Genomic DNA, 20001 nt, shown 5'->3' on the forward strand with positions numbered 1-20001 from the left:
GGCAATAACTCCTTATGGGGTCAATTGACCATATTGGTCATGTTGACTTATTTGTAGATCTTACTTTGCTGAACCATTATTGCTGTTTACTGTTTATCTCTATCTATAATAATATTCAAGATAACCAAAAACTGCAAAATTTCCTTAAAATTACTAATTCAGGGGCAGCAACCCAACAACGGGTTGTCTGATTCATCTGAAAATTTCAGGGCAGATAGATCTTTACCTGATGAACATTTTTACCCCCACATCAGATTTGTTTTAAATGCTTTAGTTTCAGAGATATAAGCCAAAAACTGAATTTTACCCCTATGTTCTATCTTTAGCCATGTCGGCCATTTTGGTTGGCAGGCGGGGTCATCGGACACATTTTTTAAACTTAATACCCTAGTGATGATTGTGGCTAAGTTTGGTTAAATTTGGCCCAGTAGTTTCAGAGAAGATTTTTGTAAAAGTTAACGGACGACAACGACGGATGATGGATGAGGGACGACAGGCGACTGACGCCAAGTGATGAGAAAAACTCACTTGGCCCTTTGGGCCAGGTGAGCTAAAAAGAAGTCCACTAAGGCTGACCTCACAACTGTAATTAATCCAGTGACATCATCTTTTATATGACTTTGCCAGTAGTCATAACTGCTAGATTTATTAATTCCTGGGACTACAGAATTATGGTCTGTATCAGTTACATAATGGTACAAATCTGGTACAGATATCATAAGAAGATCTCCTGAAATTAGAAATATTTTAATTACTTCTTCAATGAACACAAAATAATGTTCTGCTATGTAGGACACAAGTCTGTCTGAGACATATACATAGATGTTGTTTCTGCTATGTAGGACACGAGTCTGTCTGAGACATATACACAAGTGTCTGTTCTGCTATGTAGGACACAAGTCTGTCTGAGACATATACACAAGTGTCTGTTCTGCTATGTAGGACATGAGTCTGTCTGAGACATATACACAAGTGTTTGTTCTGCTATGTAGGACATGAGTCTGTCTGAGACATATACACAAGTGTCTGTTCTGCTATGTAGGACATGAGTCTGTCTGAGACATATACACAAGTGTCTGTTCTGCTATGTAGGACATGAGTCTGTCTGAGACATATACACAAGTGTCTGTTCTGCTATGTAGCACATGAGTCTGTCTGAGACATATACACAAGTGTCTGTTCTGCTATGTAGGACATGAGTCTGTCTGAGACATATATATAGATGTCGTTTCTGCTTTGAGGACATGAGTCTGTCTGAGACATAAACATAGATGTCGTTTCTGCTATATAGGACACAAGTCTGTCTGAGACATATACACAAGTGTCTGTTCTGCTATGTAGGACACAAGTCTGTCTGAGACATATACATAGATGTTGTTTCTGCTATGTAGGACATGAGTCTGTCTGAGACATATACATAGATGTTGTTTTTGCTATGTAGGACGCAGGTCTGTCTGAGACATATACATAGATGTTGTTTCTGCTATGTAGGACACAAGTCTGTCTGAGACATAAACATAGATGTTGTTTCTGCTATGTAGGACATGAGTCTGTCTGAGACATATACATAGATGTTGTTTCTGCTATGTAGGACGCGGGTCTGTCTGAGACATATACATAGATGTTGTTTCTGCTATGTAGGACACAAGTCTGTCTGAGACATATACATAGATGTTGTTTCGGCTATGTAGGACATGAGTCTGTCTGAGACATATACATAGATGCTGTTTCTGCTATGTAGGACGCGGGTATGTCTGAGACATATACATAGATGTTGTTTCTGCTATGTAGGACGCGGGTCTGTCTGAGACATATACATAGATGTTGTTTCTGCTATGTAGGACACAAGTCTGTCTGAGACATAAACATAGATGTTGTTTCTGCTATGTAGGACATGAGTCTGTCTGAGACATATACATAGATGTTGTTTCTGCTATGTAGGACGCGGGTCTGTCTGAGACATATACATAGATGTTGTTTCTGCAATGTAGGACACAAGTCTGTCTGAGACATATACATAGATGTTGTTTCTGCTATGTAGGACATGAGTCTGTCTGAGACATATACATAGATGTTGTTTCTGCTATGTAGGACGCGGGTATGTCTGAGACATATACATAGATGTTGTTTCTGCTATGTAGGACGCGGGTCTGTCTGAGACATATACATAGATGTCGCTCCTGCTATGTAGGACACAGGTCTGTCTGAGACATACACAAGTGTCTGTTCTGTTATGTAGGACACAAGTCTGTCTGAGACTTATTCACAAGTGTCTGTTCTGCTATGTAGGACACAAGTCTGTCTGAGACATATATACAAGTGTCTGTTCTGCTATGTAGGACACAAGTCTGTCTGAGACATATTCACAAGTGTCTGTTCTGCTATGTAGGACACAAGTCTGTCTGAGACATATACACAAGTGTCTGTTCTGCTATGTAGGACACAAGTCTGTCTGAGACATATATACAAGTGTCTGTTCTGCTATGTAGGACACAAGTCTGTCTGAGACATATACACAAGTGTCTGTTCTGCTATGTAGGACACAAGTCTGTCTGAGACATATACACAAGTGTCTGTTCTGCTATGTAGGACACAAGTCTGTCTGAGACATATACATAGATGTCGTTTCTGCTATGTAGGACACAAGTCTGTCTGAGACATATGCATAGATGTTGTTTCAGCTATGTAGGACATGAGTCTGTCTGAGACATATACATAGATGTTGTTTCTGCTATGTAGGATGAGGGTCTGTCTGAGACATATACATAGATGTTGTTTCTGCTATGTAGGACACAGTCTGTCTGAGACATATACATAGATGTTGTTTCTGCTATGTATGACACGGGTCTGTCTGAGACATTCACAAGTGTCTGTTCTGTTATGTAGGACACAAGTCTGTCTGAGACATATACACAAGTGTCTGTTCTGCTATGTAGGACACAAGTCTGTCTGAGACATATATACAAGTGTCTGTTCTGCTATGTAGGACACAAGTCTGTCTGAGACATATATACAAGTGTCTGTTCTGCTATGTAGGACACAAGTCTGTCTGAGACATATACACAAGTGTCTGTTCTGCTATGTAGGACACAAGTCTGTCTGAGACATATACACAAGTGTCTGTTCTGCTATGTAGGACACAAGTCTGTCTGAGACATATACACAAGTGTCTGTTCTGCTATGTAGGACACAAGTCTGTCTGAGACATATACATAGATGTCGTTTCTGCTATGTAGGACACAAGTCTGTCTGAGACATCTACATAGATGTCTGTTCTGCTATGTAGGACACAAGTCTGTCTGAGACATATACATAGATGTCGTTTCTGCTATGTAGGACACAAGTCTGTCTGAGACATCTACATAGATGTCTGTTCTGCTATGTAGGACACAAGTCTGTCTGAGACATATACACAAGTGTCTGTTCTGCTATGTAGGACACAAGTCTGTCTGAGACATATACACAAGTGTCTGTTCTGCTATGTAGGACACAAGTCTGTCTGAGACATATACACAAGTGTCTGTTCTGCTATGTAGGACATGAGTCTGTCTGAGACATATACATAGATGTCGTTTCTGCTATGTAGGACACAAGTCTGTCTGAGACATCTACATAGATGTCTGTTCTGCTATGTAGGACACAAGTCTGTCTGAGACATATACATAGATGTCATTTCTGCTTTGTAGGACACAAGTCTGTCTGAGACATCTACATAGATGTCTGTTCTGCTATGTAGGACACAAGTCTGTCTGAGACATATACACAAGTGTCTGTTCTGCTATGTAGGACACAAGTCTGTCTGAGACATATACACAAGTGTCTGTTCTGCTATGTAGGACACAAGTCTGTCTGAGACATATACATAGATGTTGTTTCTGCTATGTAGGACACAAGTCTGTCTGAGACATCTACATAGATGTCTGTTCTGCTATGTAGGACACAAGTCTGTCTGAGACATATACATAGATGTCGTTTCTGCTATGTAGGACACAAGTCTGTCTGAGACATCTACATAGATGTCTGTTCTGCTATGTAGGACACAAGTCTGTCTGAGACATATACATAGATGTCGTTTCTGCTATGTAGGACACAAGATTGTCTGAGACATATACACAAGTGTCTGTTCTGCTATGTAGGACACAAGTCTGTCTGAGACATCTACATAGATGTCTGTTCTGCTATGTAGGACACAAGTCTGTCTGAGACATATACATAGATGTCGTTTCTGCTATGTAGGACACAAGTCTGTCTGAGACATCTACATATATGTCTGTTCTGCTTTGTAGGACATGAGTCTGTCTGAGACATATACATAGATGTCTTTTCTGTTATGTAGGACATGAGTCTGTCTGTCCCAAGTCATGAGACTGTAGTACAGTGGATGTCGTTGGTTCATGTCTGTCAAGTTTTTTTTTTTTGTAAATTGTTTTGTTATAAATTAGGCAGTTAGTTTTCACGTTTGAATTGTTTCACACTTCATGTCAGGGCCTTTTATGGCCGACTATACAGTATGGGTTTTTCTCATTGTGGAAGACATTATGGTTAACTATAATTATAATTGCTTACATCCACTTCATTTGAACTCTGGTGGATAGTTGTATAATTGGCAATCATACCACATCTCCTTATATTTACAAAAGTGTCAACTTGAAAAATGTTCTAACATGAGATTTTATTCTCATTATTTTTCATAATATTATGATTTTACTTTTGCATTTAAATAAAATTGTTTTTACAATCAAAATTCAATGGAACTACTCATTCATGTATCAATAATTAGTTAAGACAACATGTCAGATGAATTGGCCACTCTACACAATGCACATAAACAATGTTTTCACAAATAATATTTGTTAATTCTTACATGATTAAAAAAAAACTACTCGTGAGGAAAAAATATTGAAAGAAAGGGTAAACATGGTAAATAATAGATTTTGTCTTAAAGGTTGGAGATTTGTTCTCTTTGTTAGGATATTTCGAAATTATAAAAAAAAAGTATCAGGATGCTAATATCTCTCTTTCTATAATAATATTAAAGATAATATATAACCCAAAACTGTAAAATTTCCTAAAAATTAACTATTTCGGGACGGTAACCCAACAATAAGTTGTCATATTGGTCTGAAGATTACTTGATAGGTAGATCTAAACCTGTTGAACACTTTCACTTATGTCAGTTTTGCTCTTACTGCTTTAGGTTTTGAAATGAAAGCCAAAAACTTCATTTGACCCCTATGTTCTATTTTTAGAAACTGCCGCCATGTTTTTAAATGGATCAAATCCCCCAATACAATCTATAAACTAGATACCCTAAGGAACATTCTATTTAAGTTTTTAAGTATTTGGCAAAGTAGTTTGAGAGAAGAAGATTTTTGAAAAAGTGATTGGTCTTTCACAAAAAATGTAATAAAAAAAAACGTTTTAAGGGCAATAACTCCTAAAGGGTCAATTGACTATTATGATCATGTTGACTAATTTGTAAATCTTACTTAGCTGAACATTTATTGCCATTTATACTTTCTCTCGATCTATTATAATATTAAAGATAATAATAACCAAAAACAGTAAAATTTAATAAAAATAAAACTATTTCCAACAGTAACCCATTAATGGGTTGTCGAACTCGTCTGAAAATGTCATAACAGATAGATCATGACCCATTTATCACTTTAACTCTCTTTCACTTTTGATCTAACTGCTGTAGTTTTTGAGATACAAGCCAAAAACTGCTTTTGTCCCCTATGTTCTATTTTTAGCCATGGCGGCCATGTTTGTACATGGATCAAAACTTCGTATACAAATTATAAACTAGATACCCTAAGGAGCATTCAGTTAAAGTTTTGAAGTATTTTGCACAGTAGTTTCAGAGAAGAAGATTCTTGAAATAGTTTACGACGACAATGACGCCGGACGCTGAGTGATGGCATAAGCTCACATGGGGCCCTTCAGGCCCCGGTGAGCTAAAAATTGACCTAAATGGGACACTTAACAAAAGTAAATCCTTTACATAACAAGAACACCATATGATTTGTTTGTCTAGTGAAATCATATGAATCCCTAACCAATATATTTTCCATAGAATTAATTGAGTAAATTACCTGGTATAGTTTCTCCTCCAGTTCCAAATAAAACATACTGGGATCCATCTTTAGTTGTATACATAACTGGTGACATATAGATCTCTTTCTTATGTGGAGCAGCTATGTACCTGACACCAAAAACTTTCCCAGTAGCACCAGACAAAACAAGGAGTCTGCCTGAATGACGATTATGTTCCTATATAAAACAATTCCTAGTTTGAAAATCTATTTATAAAAGTAACACCTCTAAAATAGAACACTTAATCAAATTTCTTTACAAAGATTGCAGGACTACAAACATAGGAAAGAAATTCAGAATTTCATTGGCTTATACATTTAAGTTGTCACATCCATATGGTTTTATATATTCAATACAAATTTAATAACTGTATGTACACTTCATTTATAAAGGGATATTGCTATAATATAACATAACTTTAGAATAAAACTCAAATGTTTTTTTTTGTTTTTGAGATTGTAGTGCTGTCTTGTTGAAATATACATTCCACATCTCCTTTTATTTATATTTAGAAACAAAGTACAGTAACTCTTTCAGATAAACAGGTTCATCAAAAATTAATTCTACAGACCAAATATAATTGACCTGTAACTTTTAGTTTCAAACATTGTACCTCAAGATTAATGAACCATAAAAATAAGGTTAAGGTCAAGTGACCCCTGCCAGACAATAATGTAATCCTTATAATTGAAACTATTTTTATATCAAATATAGTCAAACTTTTTATAACAAGCAGTGACAATCTGACTTATCATGAAAACTTCATCTGATGTAAATTAGATCAAAGTCAAGTAACCCTTGTCGCGAAGGCATGAGCATCTCAAGACAACTAAGAAATTTTAAATCTAAGAATGAAAACTTAATATGAGTCACTGAACCTGGCAAATTAGGTCAGGTCAGAATATTCCATCAGACAAACATGTTAACCTTGCAATAAATATATTGACCAAATATAGAAAACCTTTTTATCATTATCTGAGAAACCAAACTGATCCAAGAAAAATTTACATTAATCACAAAACTTTGAAAATGAGGTCAAGGTCAAATGTTTGCAAGACAGACATGTACTCTTAACAATAAAATTTTATGACAAATATAGTCTGACTTTGTCTTGCAGTTAATGATAAATTGATATAATTACGAAACTAATCAGATTCATTAAACCACAAAATGAATTCAAGGTTAAGCATCATGTCCCACTTTCTGAACCTAATTAAAACCTAACATGAGGTTTATAGATATGAAGTTGAGTCAAGGTGAAGATACATCCTTTTTTTAATAACAGATGTTTATGAAGTATGTTCCAAACATAAGTGATCATTAAGATATTATCATTTTATGAATCTGAGATGATTTTCAATTGTCCATCCTTGAGGACCTTTTACTTAAGAAATATAACAAATAAAAGTACTAAGACATGTCCTTATAGTCTTGTCAACACATGAACAAAGGTCTTGATAAAATTTTGCAGTGAATTTGAATGAAAACATAATTTGAAGACACTCAACGATATTGATTAACACTGAAGTCAGTATTAAGTGTCAAATTCATGACAAAACCTAGTCGTTATAAACTAGAAATAAAAGTATATAAATGTATTATAATCTCAAAGGATACAGTAAAAAGCTATGATATTATGTCAATTTAAAACAAACAGAACACAAATCTTTTGCTTTAGAAAGAAGATTGTACATTTTTTCCCCTATAAAATAAGTACAATGTAATAAAATTGAGAATGGAAATGGGGAATGTATAAAAGAGACAACAACCCGACCAAAGAGCAGAAAACAGCCCCATTGCTGATACCATGGAAGTATTATATTGACAGGAACTCCAACGAAAAATTAGCACATTCCCATCCCACTGATTTCTTTAAGAAAATAAAAGGTTCCGACTCAGTTTGTCAAGTACGTGATAACTCCTTTGTGGGGTATCTGCGATGCCGCCTTCGCCTGTTCTGTTAACTGAAGCTGGTCGTATCACGTGATTTGGTATCGAGTGTCTTATCTACCTACCAATGCAAATAAACACGGAAACTCCCGTGGTTATATGTGAATCGCCACATGAATAACGACACCTGTTTCCGTTCAATAAATGAAGGCAAAAGCTGAAAAGATCTAAAAAATCGGTCCATATTTAACAGAATGACATAAGAAAATTAACTGCATTCGGAAAGAGGGCAAGCTTATTTTTAGTTTTGTTTAATATGTTTTATTCATTGGAACTTGGAAATCGGGAAATATCCGATATTAAAAATTACATGTACCTAAAGTCGGGTGTTTGCGGAAAACAATATGATGCGCGTGCAGTGTGTAAGATGGCGAAGGATAGCTCAAATTCAAGCTTAAGGCTGTAAATTTTTATCGAGTGTTACAAGAATATTTATAGTTTTCTCTACCGTCTCAATGTAGAAAAATGTTAGTTAGCGTATTTATCAAATATGTTTTACAGACTGTTAACAATTACACGCACATGATGACTTCTACATAGCATTATCAGGTTACGAGACAGATGAATTGTTACACCTTTTATAATAATTCCAAAGTCATAAACAACCTTAACCATTCAACCTAGTCCGAGATTACTCTGACGTCTGACAGATTTTTTTTACGAATGGCTTAAAATATTTCTGGATGCATTTAAAGAACGATCACCATGATGGGCCCTAAGCAGTATAATATTTTTTTCATTCTTAAAATTTTATCACGGGAACCATATTTGAATTTATTTATGTGTGTAAATGCTTAACAGTTCTTAAACATCTTACGCCCAATGTTAAGCAATTTATGTTTTTGTTTCTTGTTGAATTGCATGAAATATTTGCCATTGGACTTTCAGTAAACAATTAATCAAAATATTTGATTTTTTCCCGATCAAATCCTTTTACCTCCCCCGGGCCCCGCCGCTACGGGGAACCAACTTTTGGATTAAATTTTTGTTGAAAATTCTTTCAGTAAACACTTAGTTAAAATATTTGTCAAAGTTAGCAGTAAAACACGATAATAATTGCTGATATCATAAAAGATTTTCCGTTTACTTTTTGTAAGAATTTTACGACTTTAAAGCCTAGCATCTATATACTGACACATGTAACAGTTATGCGTTTTTATCCAACAGCCCTCTCACGAATAAAAAATCTTTAAATTTAAATTGATTGTAACTTAAACTGAAATGTTTATGGCTTGAACGTGTACGTTACTCTTCGGTTTTTTTTGTGAAAACAGTCGCGGGGATTTCGTTTATTTCTTTTTATTTGTTTTTACGCAACAAAACTCGTAAAAACTGACATATTTGTCATTTAGTGACATGGTCGGTAAACGTCATTTCCTTGACAATTAAGTATACATCCGGTTATTTCGGCATGTTCCGTAATTACGATCAATCACGAGGTTCAAAAAATTTGATCGGAACCCATGCATCCATATGACATATCAAGTTAATTAACAGATACTTAACGATTTTGCGGCATCGCACTATAAACGTTAGTAGTCCGCTTGTTGGAGTTCCTGTCAATATAATACTTCCATGCTGATACATACATTATTATATGATAAATATTGTTTACCTCTGGTTCTTTATCTGGATCCCCACCATTAGTTAGCAATACTTCTGGTACCCCATCCTGATCAAAGTCAGGTAATGCTAATACTTGGTAAGTATTCCATGTTGGTTTTATTAAATTGTTATCACCAAGCCATAAAATTTTTCCTGAAATAAAAAAAATGTGACCTTTTATTTGATATAATTTTCTACCTTTCTTCACTTATACTGTAATTTTTGTAGCTACTTTTTTCCCCCTTTTAGCCTTTTCTTGTTGACCTTACTGTGATTTTCTTTCTTCAATTTTCTAAATTTGTTGGTTTATTCATATTAAAAAAGATCCAAGTTTGACACATTTGTAATGATTTATATTTGTGTTATTTTTGTACTTCAGAAAGTTTCATAAATAAATTGCTAGTGAATATTAAAGAACCTCTAGAGAGCAAGTCTACATAAAAGAGAAGAGCATATAGTGACTTTTTTTCATAGTTCTTTCTAGTGACGGTGACTATTATGTATGATTCTATTCTGTTATGACTTCAGACAGTTATATTATCTTTCAAATAATGAAAGCACTATCCAGGTGATATTCCATTAACTTGGCCTAAATAACTTTGACCTGGACTTATCACCGACATCATAAAGAATGAACCTACGTTGATAAATTTGACCTGAACTTATCAAGTCATCTTCCGGTTTGCTGGTGAAACAAAGAAAAACACATGTTTCTATCATGCAAAATTCACAAATACAATCTGATAAATCAATTATCAGATTTTCATCATATTTATATTGTTAAATGTCATCTGCTCAACACAATAGGAAAGACACCCACAGGACAAAACCTTCATATTTTATAGTATCAATAGGCAGACAACCTGATAATTACAAATTTCATAACAAGTGAGAATTAGATATTGCTTGATATCAACTCAAGTTATTTAATTTTAATATGAATGTAATAATAAACGAGTCTTCGAGGAGTAAGAAATCACATATGTCTGTTGCCATAGATAAAATGTACATCGTCTTAACCTTTGAAAGTTATCAATGACCTAAGGAATAGCCAATGGAAATGTTGTAATATCCTCTCATGATGCTGGATAAGCCAATCAAATTAACGCAGTTTTCGTATCACACTGCACGGAGTGAAATACGAGATATATCTCTTCATGCAAGAAATAAATAAGAGGCCACAACCATAAGAGAATTGATACTTATGTGACCATATATACAAGTTTGGTTCTAATCCCATGTCAAGTTCTGGAATTATAATCTGGAAACCTCTTTTTTCTTTTAAATCTTTCAAAGGAGCAAGGTTTTTTTAAAATATTTTGAAAAAAAATATGTTAAGTGATAACTTTCAAAAAGAACTTGAAAAATTGGGACATCATAATTATTACTGACAACACGAGGCTGTCAGAGTGACAGCAAACCGGATTTTCCTGCAGAGGTTGAACCCTGAACAGTTGAACAAGTATATACACAACATTTAAGCTTAAAACAGCTCTGAATTTGGATTATGATTGAATATTTGACACAGCATAGGTTTGTGACTCGAAATTAATGTGGTCAAAGATCTGAAAAATTTGAAATTGGACATTTACCTATTATGGTCCAATATCCAAAATCTAAGTACATTATTAGAATCAGTATACCAAAGAACCCCAAGAATTCAATTTTTGATGAAATACTTATTAATTACACCATTTCTGTTCAAAGGGAAATAACTAAAAAAAAACAAGAGACCAAATGACATAGAAATTAATTATTAATTACACCATTTCTGTTCAAAGGGAAATAACTCAAATTCATATAATAAAAATCACTTTTGCTACTGAAAGGTCTACAACTCAACAACGAGAACAGCTAAAATCATGAAAATTGTACTTGACCTTCATTTAGTCACAAGAAACAACATATCTAAATTTGAAAAGATTTCGTCAAAGCGTTTTCATGTGTATGAACGGACACTGTTTGGCAGCCGCCCGCCCGCTGTACATCCCCAAATCAATAACCTATTTTTCTTTCGAAAATCCAGTTAAAAATTGTTTTTCCCTGATATATTTTTGGGGTAGTTTGTCAATGCCCTATGAAATTTGGTACATCATAAATTTTCTAAATAAAAGAATTATACATTCTTGAACATAGATCCATTTCTTTCCAGGAAGTTTTTATTTTTTGTGTACTATCTACTAAACCTTACAATTTAAGTCAAAAGAGAAAGTCTATTCCATATTGACACTCAACTCTAAACCTTGCAGCTAATAGGGTTCTTCAAGATCACACAATCAAGGAAAGGGTGGAATTCAATAGTTATGGACATGTTAATTAGTGAATTCAATAGTTATGGACATGTTAATTAGTGACAACTATCAAACAGAACTATAAACTTAAGACGTCACAATTATTATTGACACAAGTCTGTTTTTCCTCGATGTATTTTTATGGTAGTTTGTCTTTTGGCCATGATATTTTGACTAGAAAACAATCTGAGTTAATAAAATAAATAATGTACTTGTACCAGTACATGATAAAAACAGTTACTCAAACATACCATTCTTTGGGTTTACTGCCTGAAGAGTTGCCCGCCTTCCAGTAACTATACAGTCTTTCTGTCCATCCTTGTTCACATCAAAATCTTCACAATTTATAAATATTACAGCTGATTTAGTAAATGTTTTCCATAAAACTTCACCGTCAGTACCTCTTATAGCAAACAAATGTCCTAGGCAGGGATAAGACATATCTGTGAAATTGGAAAAGAAAAAAAACTTGTAAACCTGGTTCTGGTCATACTGATTAAAAGATATAAAAGCATTAGTTAAAGAATTCATAATGCATGTGGCAAAACATAATACAAAAACAAAGAAGATATATTTTATATGTTTCATATTTCATATAGATTAAATTGGTGGCCTAGGGCTGTTTTCTGCTCTTTGGTCCGGTTGTTGTCTCTTTGCATTCCCCGTTTCCATTCTCAATTTTATGAAACATATTCTTTTAAAAGAGCTGGAAACAGCTATTTTGTAACATTGCTTATCTTTGAAACTGACTGATATTTAATGTGACTGACATCAGGATGATACAGAACATGATAGGTTCTAACCCAATTATTTCATAAGAAGAACCAAAGCAATCAAATAGTCTCTGTTATATTCAACATTTGGTGAATCATGTCTTCACACACTACTTGGACACTGGAGATTGTAAAGAAAGCATTGCCTTATTAAGGCTTATTACTTATTATTGTGTGTGTCTATGAAACACATATCTTGCCCCCTTGAGTTCCAGCAGGAACCTGCAGTCAGTTAACCTGTTATTCATGTTATTTCTAAATCTGTTTTCCACAATAAATAAGACCAAACAAGTGTGCACACACTGAAATGTCTCGCCTGCTTTACTGACCATTAATTTTATTTTGATAGTCCTAAATATAAAGCTTTACTACAAGTATCACATAAACTTAACATGATCCAAGAAAATGAGGTCAAGGTCAGATAAACTAAACTGGAAATACATGTACACCTTACAATCATTCCATACATCAAATATAGTTCACCTATTGCTTATACTTTCTAAGAAAAAAACTTAATCAGGAAAACTTAACATTGACCAATGAACCATGAAAATGAGGTCAAGGTCAAATGAACCATGCCAGACATACATGTACACCTTACAATCAATCTATGCATTAAATATAGTTGACCTATTGTTTATAGTATCTATGAAACAAACTTAACCATGAAATCTTAACATTGACCAATGAACCATTAAAATGAGGTCAAGGTCAGATGATACCTGCCAGATAGACATATACACCTTACAATCATTCCATACACCAAATATAGTTGACCTATTGCTTATAGTTTAATAAAAACAGACCAAAACACAAAAACTTAACACTGAGCAATGCACAGTGAAAATGAGGTCAAGGTCACATAAAATCTGCCAGACTGATATGTACATTGTAAAATATTTCCATACACCAAATATAGTTGACCTATTGCATATAGTATTTGAAAAAAAGACCAAAACACAACAACTTAACTTTAACCACTGAACCATGAAAATGAGGTCAAGGACAGATGACACCTGCCAGTTGGACATTTACACCTTACAATCATTCCATACACCAAATATAGTAGACCTATTGCTTATAGTATCTAATATATGGACTTGACCACAAAAAATTAACCTTGTTCACTGATCCATGAAATGAAGTTGAGGTCAGATGAAAACTGTCTGAAAGGCATGGGAACCTTGCAAGGTACGCATATACTAAATATAGTTATCCTTTTACTCTTAATAAGAGAGAAATTAACATTACAAAAAATCTGAACTTTCAAGTAGTCATTGAACCAAGAAAATGAGGTCAAGGACCATGGACATATGACAGACAGAAACTTCATAACATAAGGCATCTACAAAATGTATATACAAAGTATGAAACATCCAGGTCTTCCACCTTCTAAAATATCAAGATTTTAAGTAGTTAGTTAACGCCGCAGCCGGATCACTATCCCTATGTCGAGCTTTGAGTGACAGAAGTCGCAGGCTCGACAAAAACTACATATCCTATAAATATATTTCTGTAACACCTTCAAAACAAAATACTCTTTGATTAATAACCTGCAACTTGTCCAAAAAAATCAGAATTCTTCTATGCACATCTTTACTGTATGTACAAAAAAAACCAAGCAAAATAAAGTTGTTTGAGCTTGAATTGAAATTAATTCTCTCATCTGTTCAAAAGAATTGGTGGACATATTTGTAGTTGAGTAGTTACATAATTACATGTACTAAAACAATACATCTAACATGTCTAACATAATTCTGAAGTAAATAAAAAAAAAGAATTGTTTTTAGTGTTTAAATTGTACTTTCTTTTTACAGTGATACATGTATATACAATGACAATTGGTTAATATACAGTGTAGGTTACCGTATCGATACATGTATTTTTGCAGAATGGCTACGTCAGTTCCCAAAGGATAAAGATTTACAGATGCCATGTTGAAGGGTCATAAAAATACATCACAGAGTTCAAATATTCCTGTTACTTTGGACTTAACAAAATTACTGTTTTGTATTTCATTTAAGACATTCATGAAAAGATGTTACAGTTGATGCAGGAGAATCCAAACAACTAGATAAAGAACTGACGTAAACTGAACTTACTTTTCATTTTGCAAATTTCCTGAGCAGATGTGTGCAATTTTTGTAAACCTTCACCAATATTTTCTGATAGTGATGCACCAAATATAATGTCTAATACACCATCATTATCAACATCTATAAGTCTAACACAGGATTCAGAGCCTGAAAAAATTATTATGCAAAAATCATTATATTTAAATAACAACTGTCATGACTGAAAAAAAAATCGTAAGAGGTTCCGCGGAACCCTGTGTCTTGCCTGTGATTGCTGCTGTCAGTGTAAAAGTGTAATGTTGAATTAAAAAGTAAGTCCATTTATCGGTAAAATACAGAATTAAAAAAAAAAATCAAACTTTTTCTTTAGATGCTATTTCTTGGTCTTGCAGATTAGCTTCTGTCCAAGTTTCATAGCAATCCATGAAGCTTTACAAATTTATGATGTGACAAAAATCTAATCCCAGTATGTCTGTAAATGTTACTTGTATAAAACAAAGTCCATTCATCGAAAAAATACTAAAAATGAAAAAAATATTTTTTTAAAAGATTTGCTTTAAACATTATCTCTTAGTCATTAAAAAGCTTCTGCCAAAGTTTCCTAAAACTCTATGAAGGTTTGACTAAGTAATTGATGTGTAACAAACTTTAACACCAGACTGTATCCACTTGTTACATGTACAATGTAGCTGTAAAAAAACTAAGTCCATTTATCAGTAAAATAAGGAAAAATGAAAATAAATATTTTCAAAAATTTTCTCTGGATACTGTCTTTTGCAATTAGTCATAAACCATATATGTAAACAAGCTTCTGTCCAAATTTCCTAAAATTCCATGAAGGTTTGACAAAGTTATTGATGACTGAAAAGCTTTAACCTCAGACTAAACTGATTGTTAACTGTAAAAAAAAAACAAGTCCATTTATCAGTAAAATATGGAAAAAAATTTTGCTCTGGCATTTTGAGGTACATTTTTGGACATTATTTTTTATACAGAGCACATACTGCTACCATCTTTGGTAGTAAGAACTAACTTATCGTAATACATTAACTGACATAAAAACATCACATATATAGTATCCTACAAGAGACTGACAAAGGTTTGAATGGAAGTCAGCATTTTTTTTAAATAGCCCAATATTATTATAATATTATTATAGCTTAATATCTGAGACTACTGTAACAATAGTCTCAGTTAATATATACATTTTATACAGATGATTTTCAGAGGATCAAAAATTCAATTTCTCCCTTTTCTCCAATTATTCTATGTAGGCAGAATACAATAATGTTTTGCACATTTTTGGATACCTTGCTTATTTTCAAGCTATGTTTCAATAATCCAAACTTTTTAAGTGCAGTGTTTTAGTGAAATTTTAAATTAAAATTGTTATGCAATCATATTCCCAAATAAACTTTAACCACAGACTCACTGACTGAACCTAAGAAGTTGATGCCGCCGCCGACAGAATCTAGGATCGCTTTGTCTTGCTTTCACGAAATAAATTTTACAGGCTCACAAAAAGCATAAGAATACATGTATAAATACATGATAAATTGGGCACAAGGTTATACATTTGTGTATTTCATTTGCGCCAAAAAAATACTATATTTCATAATTTGCGCCATTTTACAGGTAACATATACCAGAAAAGATTAAATAGTCATTGCTATATCGTGAATCACAACAATTCAGAATCAGAGTTCGAAAAGCATCTGGTGACATTACTAAAAGACCATCAAAGGTTATACGCACAAGGTAAATTCTCCTTGCGTTGCCAATATTGCTTTTACAATATGCAAGTCAAAATGTATTTTCCAAATCAAACATAGAATAATACTTATATTATCTATCTGCAAATGTACGAATACATTTTTATAAATTTAGAAGAATTTTCAAGCTATGTTTCAATAATCCAAACTTTTTAAGTGCAGTGTTTTAGTGAAATTGTAAATTTAAATTGTTATGCAATCATATTCCCAAATAAACACCAAATAAACAGCCACTGGGCTGGGCTATACTCATCAAACCCGGGTTTTTTCTAACTCTGGTCCAAATTTCATAAAATTCCATGTAGGTTCAACAAAGTTATTGATGTATAAAAAAAATTTAACCACAGACTCACTGACTGAACCTAAGAAGTTGATGCAGCCGCCGACAGAATCTAGGATCGCTTTGTCTTGCTTTCACGAAATAAATTTCACAGGCTCACAAAAAGCATAAGAATATAAAAACATGATAAATTGGGCACAAGGTTATACATTTGAGTATTTCATTTGCGCCAAAAAAAATACTATATTTCATAATTTGCGCCATTTTACAGGTAACATATACCAGAAAAGATTAAATAGTCATTGCTATATCGTGAATCACAACAATTCAGAATCAGAGTTCGAAAAGCATCTGGTGACATTACTAAAAGACCATCAAAGGTTATACGCACAAGGTAAATTCTCTTTGTGTTGCCAATATTGCCTCTACAATATGCAAGTCAAAATATATTTTCCAAATCAAACATAGAATAATACTTATATTATCTATCTGCAAATGTACGAATACATTTTTATAAATTTTGAAGAATTTTTGGGGGCAAACACTCTAATGGATAGTGCTTTCTTTTAGGTTTTATGGCCACGTTGATTTATAACAGAACTGTGTTTTAACATTATTACGAAAAGCCTCTTATCAATGTATAGTGCTTTCATTATGGTTTTATGATGCCTGATTCTGATGAATATGTGTTAATATGCAAACAAAAACTGTGTTTTAAAGTCATTATTAAAAGTCTCTTTTCAATAAATCTATTTTTTTTTTTTTACTATTTATCTGTATTTACCTGTAGTATAGGCACAAATGAAAGATTTTTTCGGTGCAAATGAAATGCCAATTGGCGCAAAAGCAAAGCACTGAATAAATCCTATCAAGGGTAAAAAATTCAACAGAATAGTTTTGAGAAAAGGATCCGGAGTTGATATTGCAAAAAGGGGCTGTATTATAGACAAATGCAGACTATCGGATAATGCACTGCTTTCTTTGGTAAAATTAAATATGAACAACATTCTTACTAAAAAAACATATTTGAATAACATCAATATCTTTGTATGAGATATTTTTTGACAAACATCTTTTGGGAGCTAAAGCACTTACCATGTTTATTTACTCTGACTAGAAATGCAAACATTTCTAAAAGTTATAGATTCTTCTGACATTACAATGTTGATTTCATTTGGAAAAAAATCATTTAACATGTTATAAAAAATTAAATAAACCATGTTTAAAAAAAAAAAATCTGTGAAAGAAGGTGAGACTTCCTGTATAAAAATTCGTAAGGGTTCCGCGGAACCCAGTGTCTCGCCTACTTTTTCTGTTAATCGCAGGCTCAACAAAAATGAGGAAGTAAATCAATAAAAATATTCCTCTTGATACTATCTTTTGATTGAAAGAAGCTTCTGTCCAAGTTTGGTAAAAATCCAGGATAGTTTATGAATCTAATAAATGTTTAAAAACTTTAACTGCAGACTGAATGGTATGTTAACTGGAAGAAAACAAAATTTCCTTCTAGATACTAGCATTTGATCATAAACAAGCTTCTGTCCAAGTTTGGTACAAATCCAAAATAGTATAAGAAAGTTATTAAAATTTTAAAAACTTTAACCACAGAGTGAATATGTTGTTTCCTGGCAGAAAATCTAAGTCCATTTAAAAGTAAAATAAGGAAAAAATGGATTTATTTTTTTACAAAATTTCCTTCTAGATACTATCTTATGATCATAAACAAGCTTCTGTCCAAGTTTGGTACAAATCCAAAATAGTATAAGAAAGTTATTAAAATTTTAAAAACTTTAACCACAGAGTGAATGTGTTGTTTCCTGGCAGAAAATCTAAGTCCATTTAAAAGTAAAATAAGGAAAAAATGGAATTTTTTTTTACAAAATTTACTTCTAGATACTATCTTATGATCATAAACAAGCTTCTGTCCAAGTTTGGTACAAACCCAGGATAGTTTAAGAAAGTTATTAAAATTTTAAAAACTTTAACCACAGAGTGAATGTAATATTTCCCGGCAGAAAAACTAAGTCCATTTATAAGTAATATATGGAAAAAATGGAATTTTATTTTTACAAAATTTACTTCTGGATACTATCTTATGATCATAAACAAGCTTCTGTCCAAGTTTGGTACAAATCCAGGATAGTTTAAGAAAGTTATTAAAATTTCAAAAACTTTAACCACAGAGTGAATATTTGTGGACGCATGTATGCAAAAATTATATTTATTGTACTACAGAGATACATTTATACAAATATTTAGTCTTCTAGATGTTTTTAAAAATGGAGTCTCTTAAAATTCTAATGTATATTTTTAAATTGTCAAGTACCTTTTGTAAATTGTTTTATACATGTATAGCCTGGTACAATCAATAAATAATGTTTTCATACAAAGAAGTGTATTTGTAACTTTGATTATATACATGTACATGTATATAAATAAATGCAGAAATGACTTTCATTTACTGAAATGACACTAAAAAAGGATTAATTTGTTATAAAACTGAAATTGTATAATTTGTTTTTTAAAACCTAAGTGATCAGGGATTTTTTGTAGGTACAAACAAAACTTATACAGATTCAAATCTTTTCTGGGGAATATACATGTAAAAGTTCATCTATAACTTAATAGTCCAAAATACTGGAGCATACAGGCTTGATTAATCAACAAGAAAATTCATATAAGCTAACTCTTAACTTACCATAATTTTCCATTTTTTTCTTCCAATCTTTGCCCATTGGATGTTTTCTGTTTCCTTTTGTTGGTGGTTTAATCACAGATATTTTGTTTGGTTTAGATTGCTGAGGAGATATCACATGGTTTGTTTGATTGATCAAGTTCCCAGTTGAATTAACTTTTTGATTGTCAGTATTATCATCAGCTGATAATTTAAGTGCCCCTACTGCTGCTATTACTATACATGTTATCAATATACAAGTCACCCAACAAATAATGGTCCAGTTTTTAGGATCTGGTTGTATAACTTTTGGTTGGTGTTTTGGTGCTTTTGCTGGTGGTTTCCCATTTTGTGGAGGAATCAGTTGAAGTTCTATTTTCCCATTGTCTACTTTATGTCCATAAATAACATCTTCATCATCAGAGTCATCGCTCAGAGATGTTAATGGAACTTTTGTATATTGGTCCAATTCATAAGAATAC

General features: G+C 32.9%; 1 protein-coding gene across 1 annotated transcript; it reads right to left on the reverse strand.

Annotated features, from left to right (window-relative positions):
- Nucleotides 1-455: 455 nt before the first annotated feature.
- On the reverse strand, nucleotides 456-20001 carry LOC127723943 (protein FAM234B-like). The gene is made up of 7 exons (XM_052231049.1): nucleotides 19544-20001; nucleotides 14821-14961; nucleotides 12197-12388; nucleotides 9665-9807; nucleotides 6099-6276; nucleotides 543-730; nucleotides 456-500 (listed from the first exon to the last, which is right to left on the reverse strand). The coding sequence occupies exons 1-7, from the start codon at nucleotides 19578-19580 to the stop codon at nucleotides 456-458; spliced, it is 924 nt and encodes a 307-aa protein (XP_052087009.1). The 5' UTR covers nucleotides 19581-20001.

This window comes from Mytilus californianus, unplaced genomic scaffold, assembly GCF_021869535.1.
Source record: "Mytilus californianus isolate M0D057914Y unplaced genomic scaffold, xbMytCali1.0.p SCAF_1, whole genome shotgun sequence".
Lineage (NCBI taxonomy): Eukaryota > Metazoa > Mollusca > Bivalvia > Mytilida > Mytilidae > Mytilus > Mytilus californianus.

Excerpts from the sequence above, each read along its gene's own strand:
- LOC127723943 (XM_052231049.1), bottom strand. The coding sequence starts at position 19,580 with ATGGGCAAAGATTGGAAGAAAAAAATGGAAAATTATG. Across the intron at positions 14,962-19,543 it reads GAAAAAAATGGAAAATTATG|GCTCTGAATCCTGTGTTAGA; the intron begins GTAAGTTAAGAG and ends TAATTTTTTCAG. Across the intron at positions 9,808-12,196 it reads GGCAGTAAACCCAAAGAATG|GAAAAATTTTATGGCTTGGT; the intron begins GTATGTTTGAGT and ends TTTTTATTTCAG.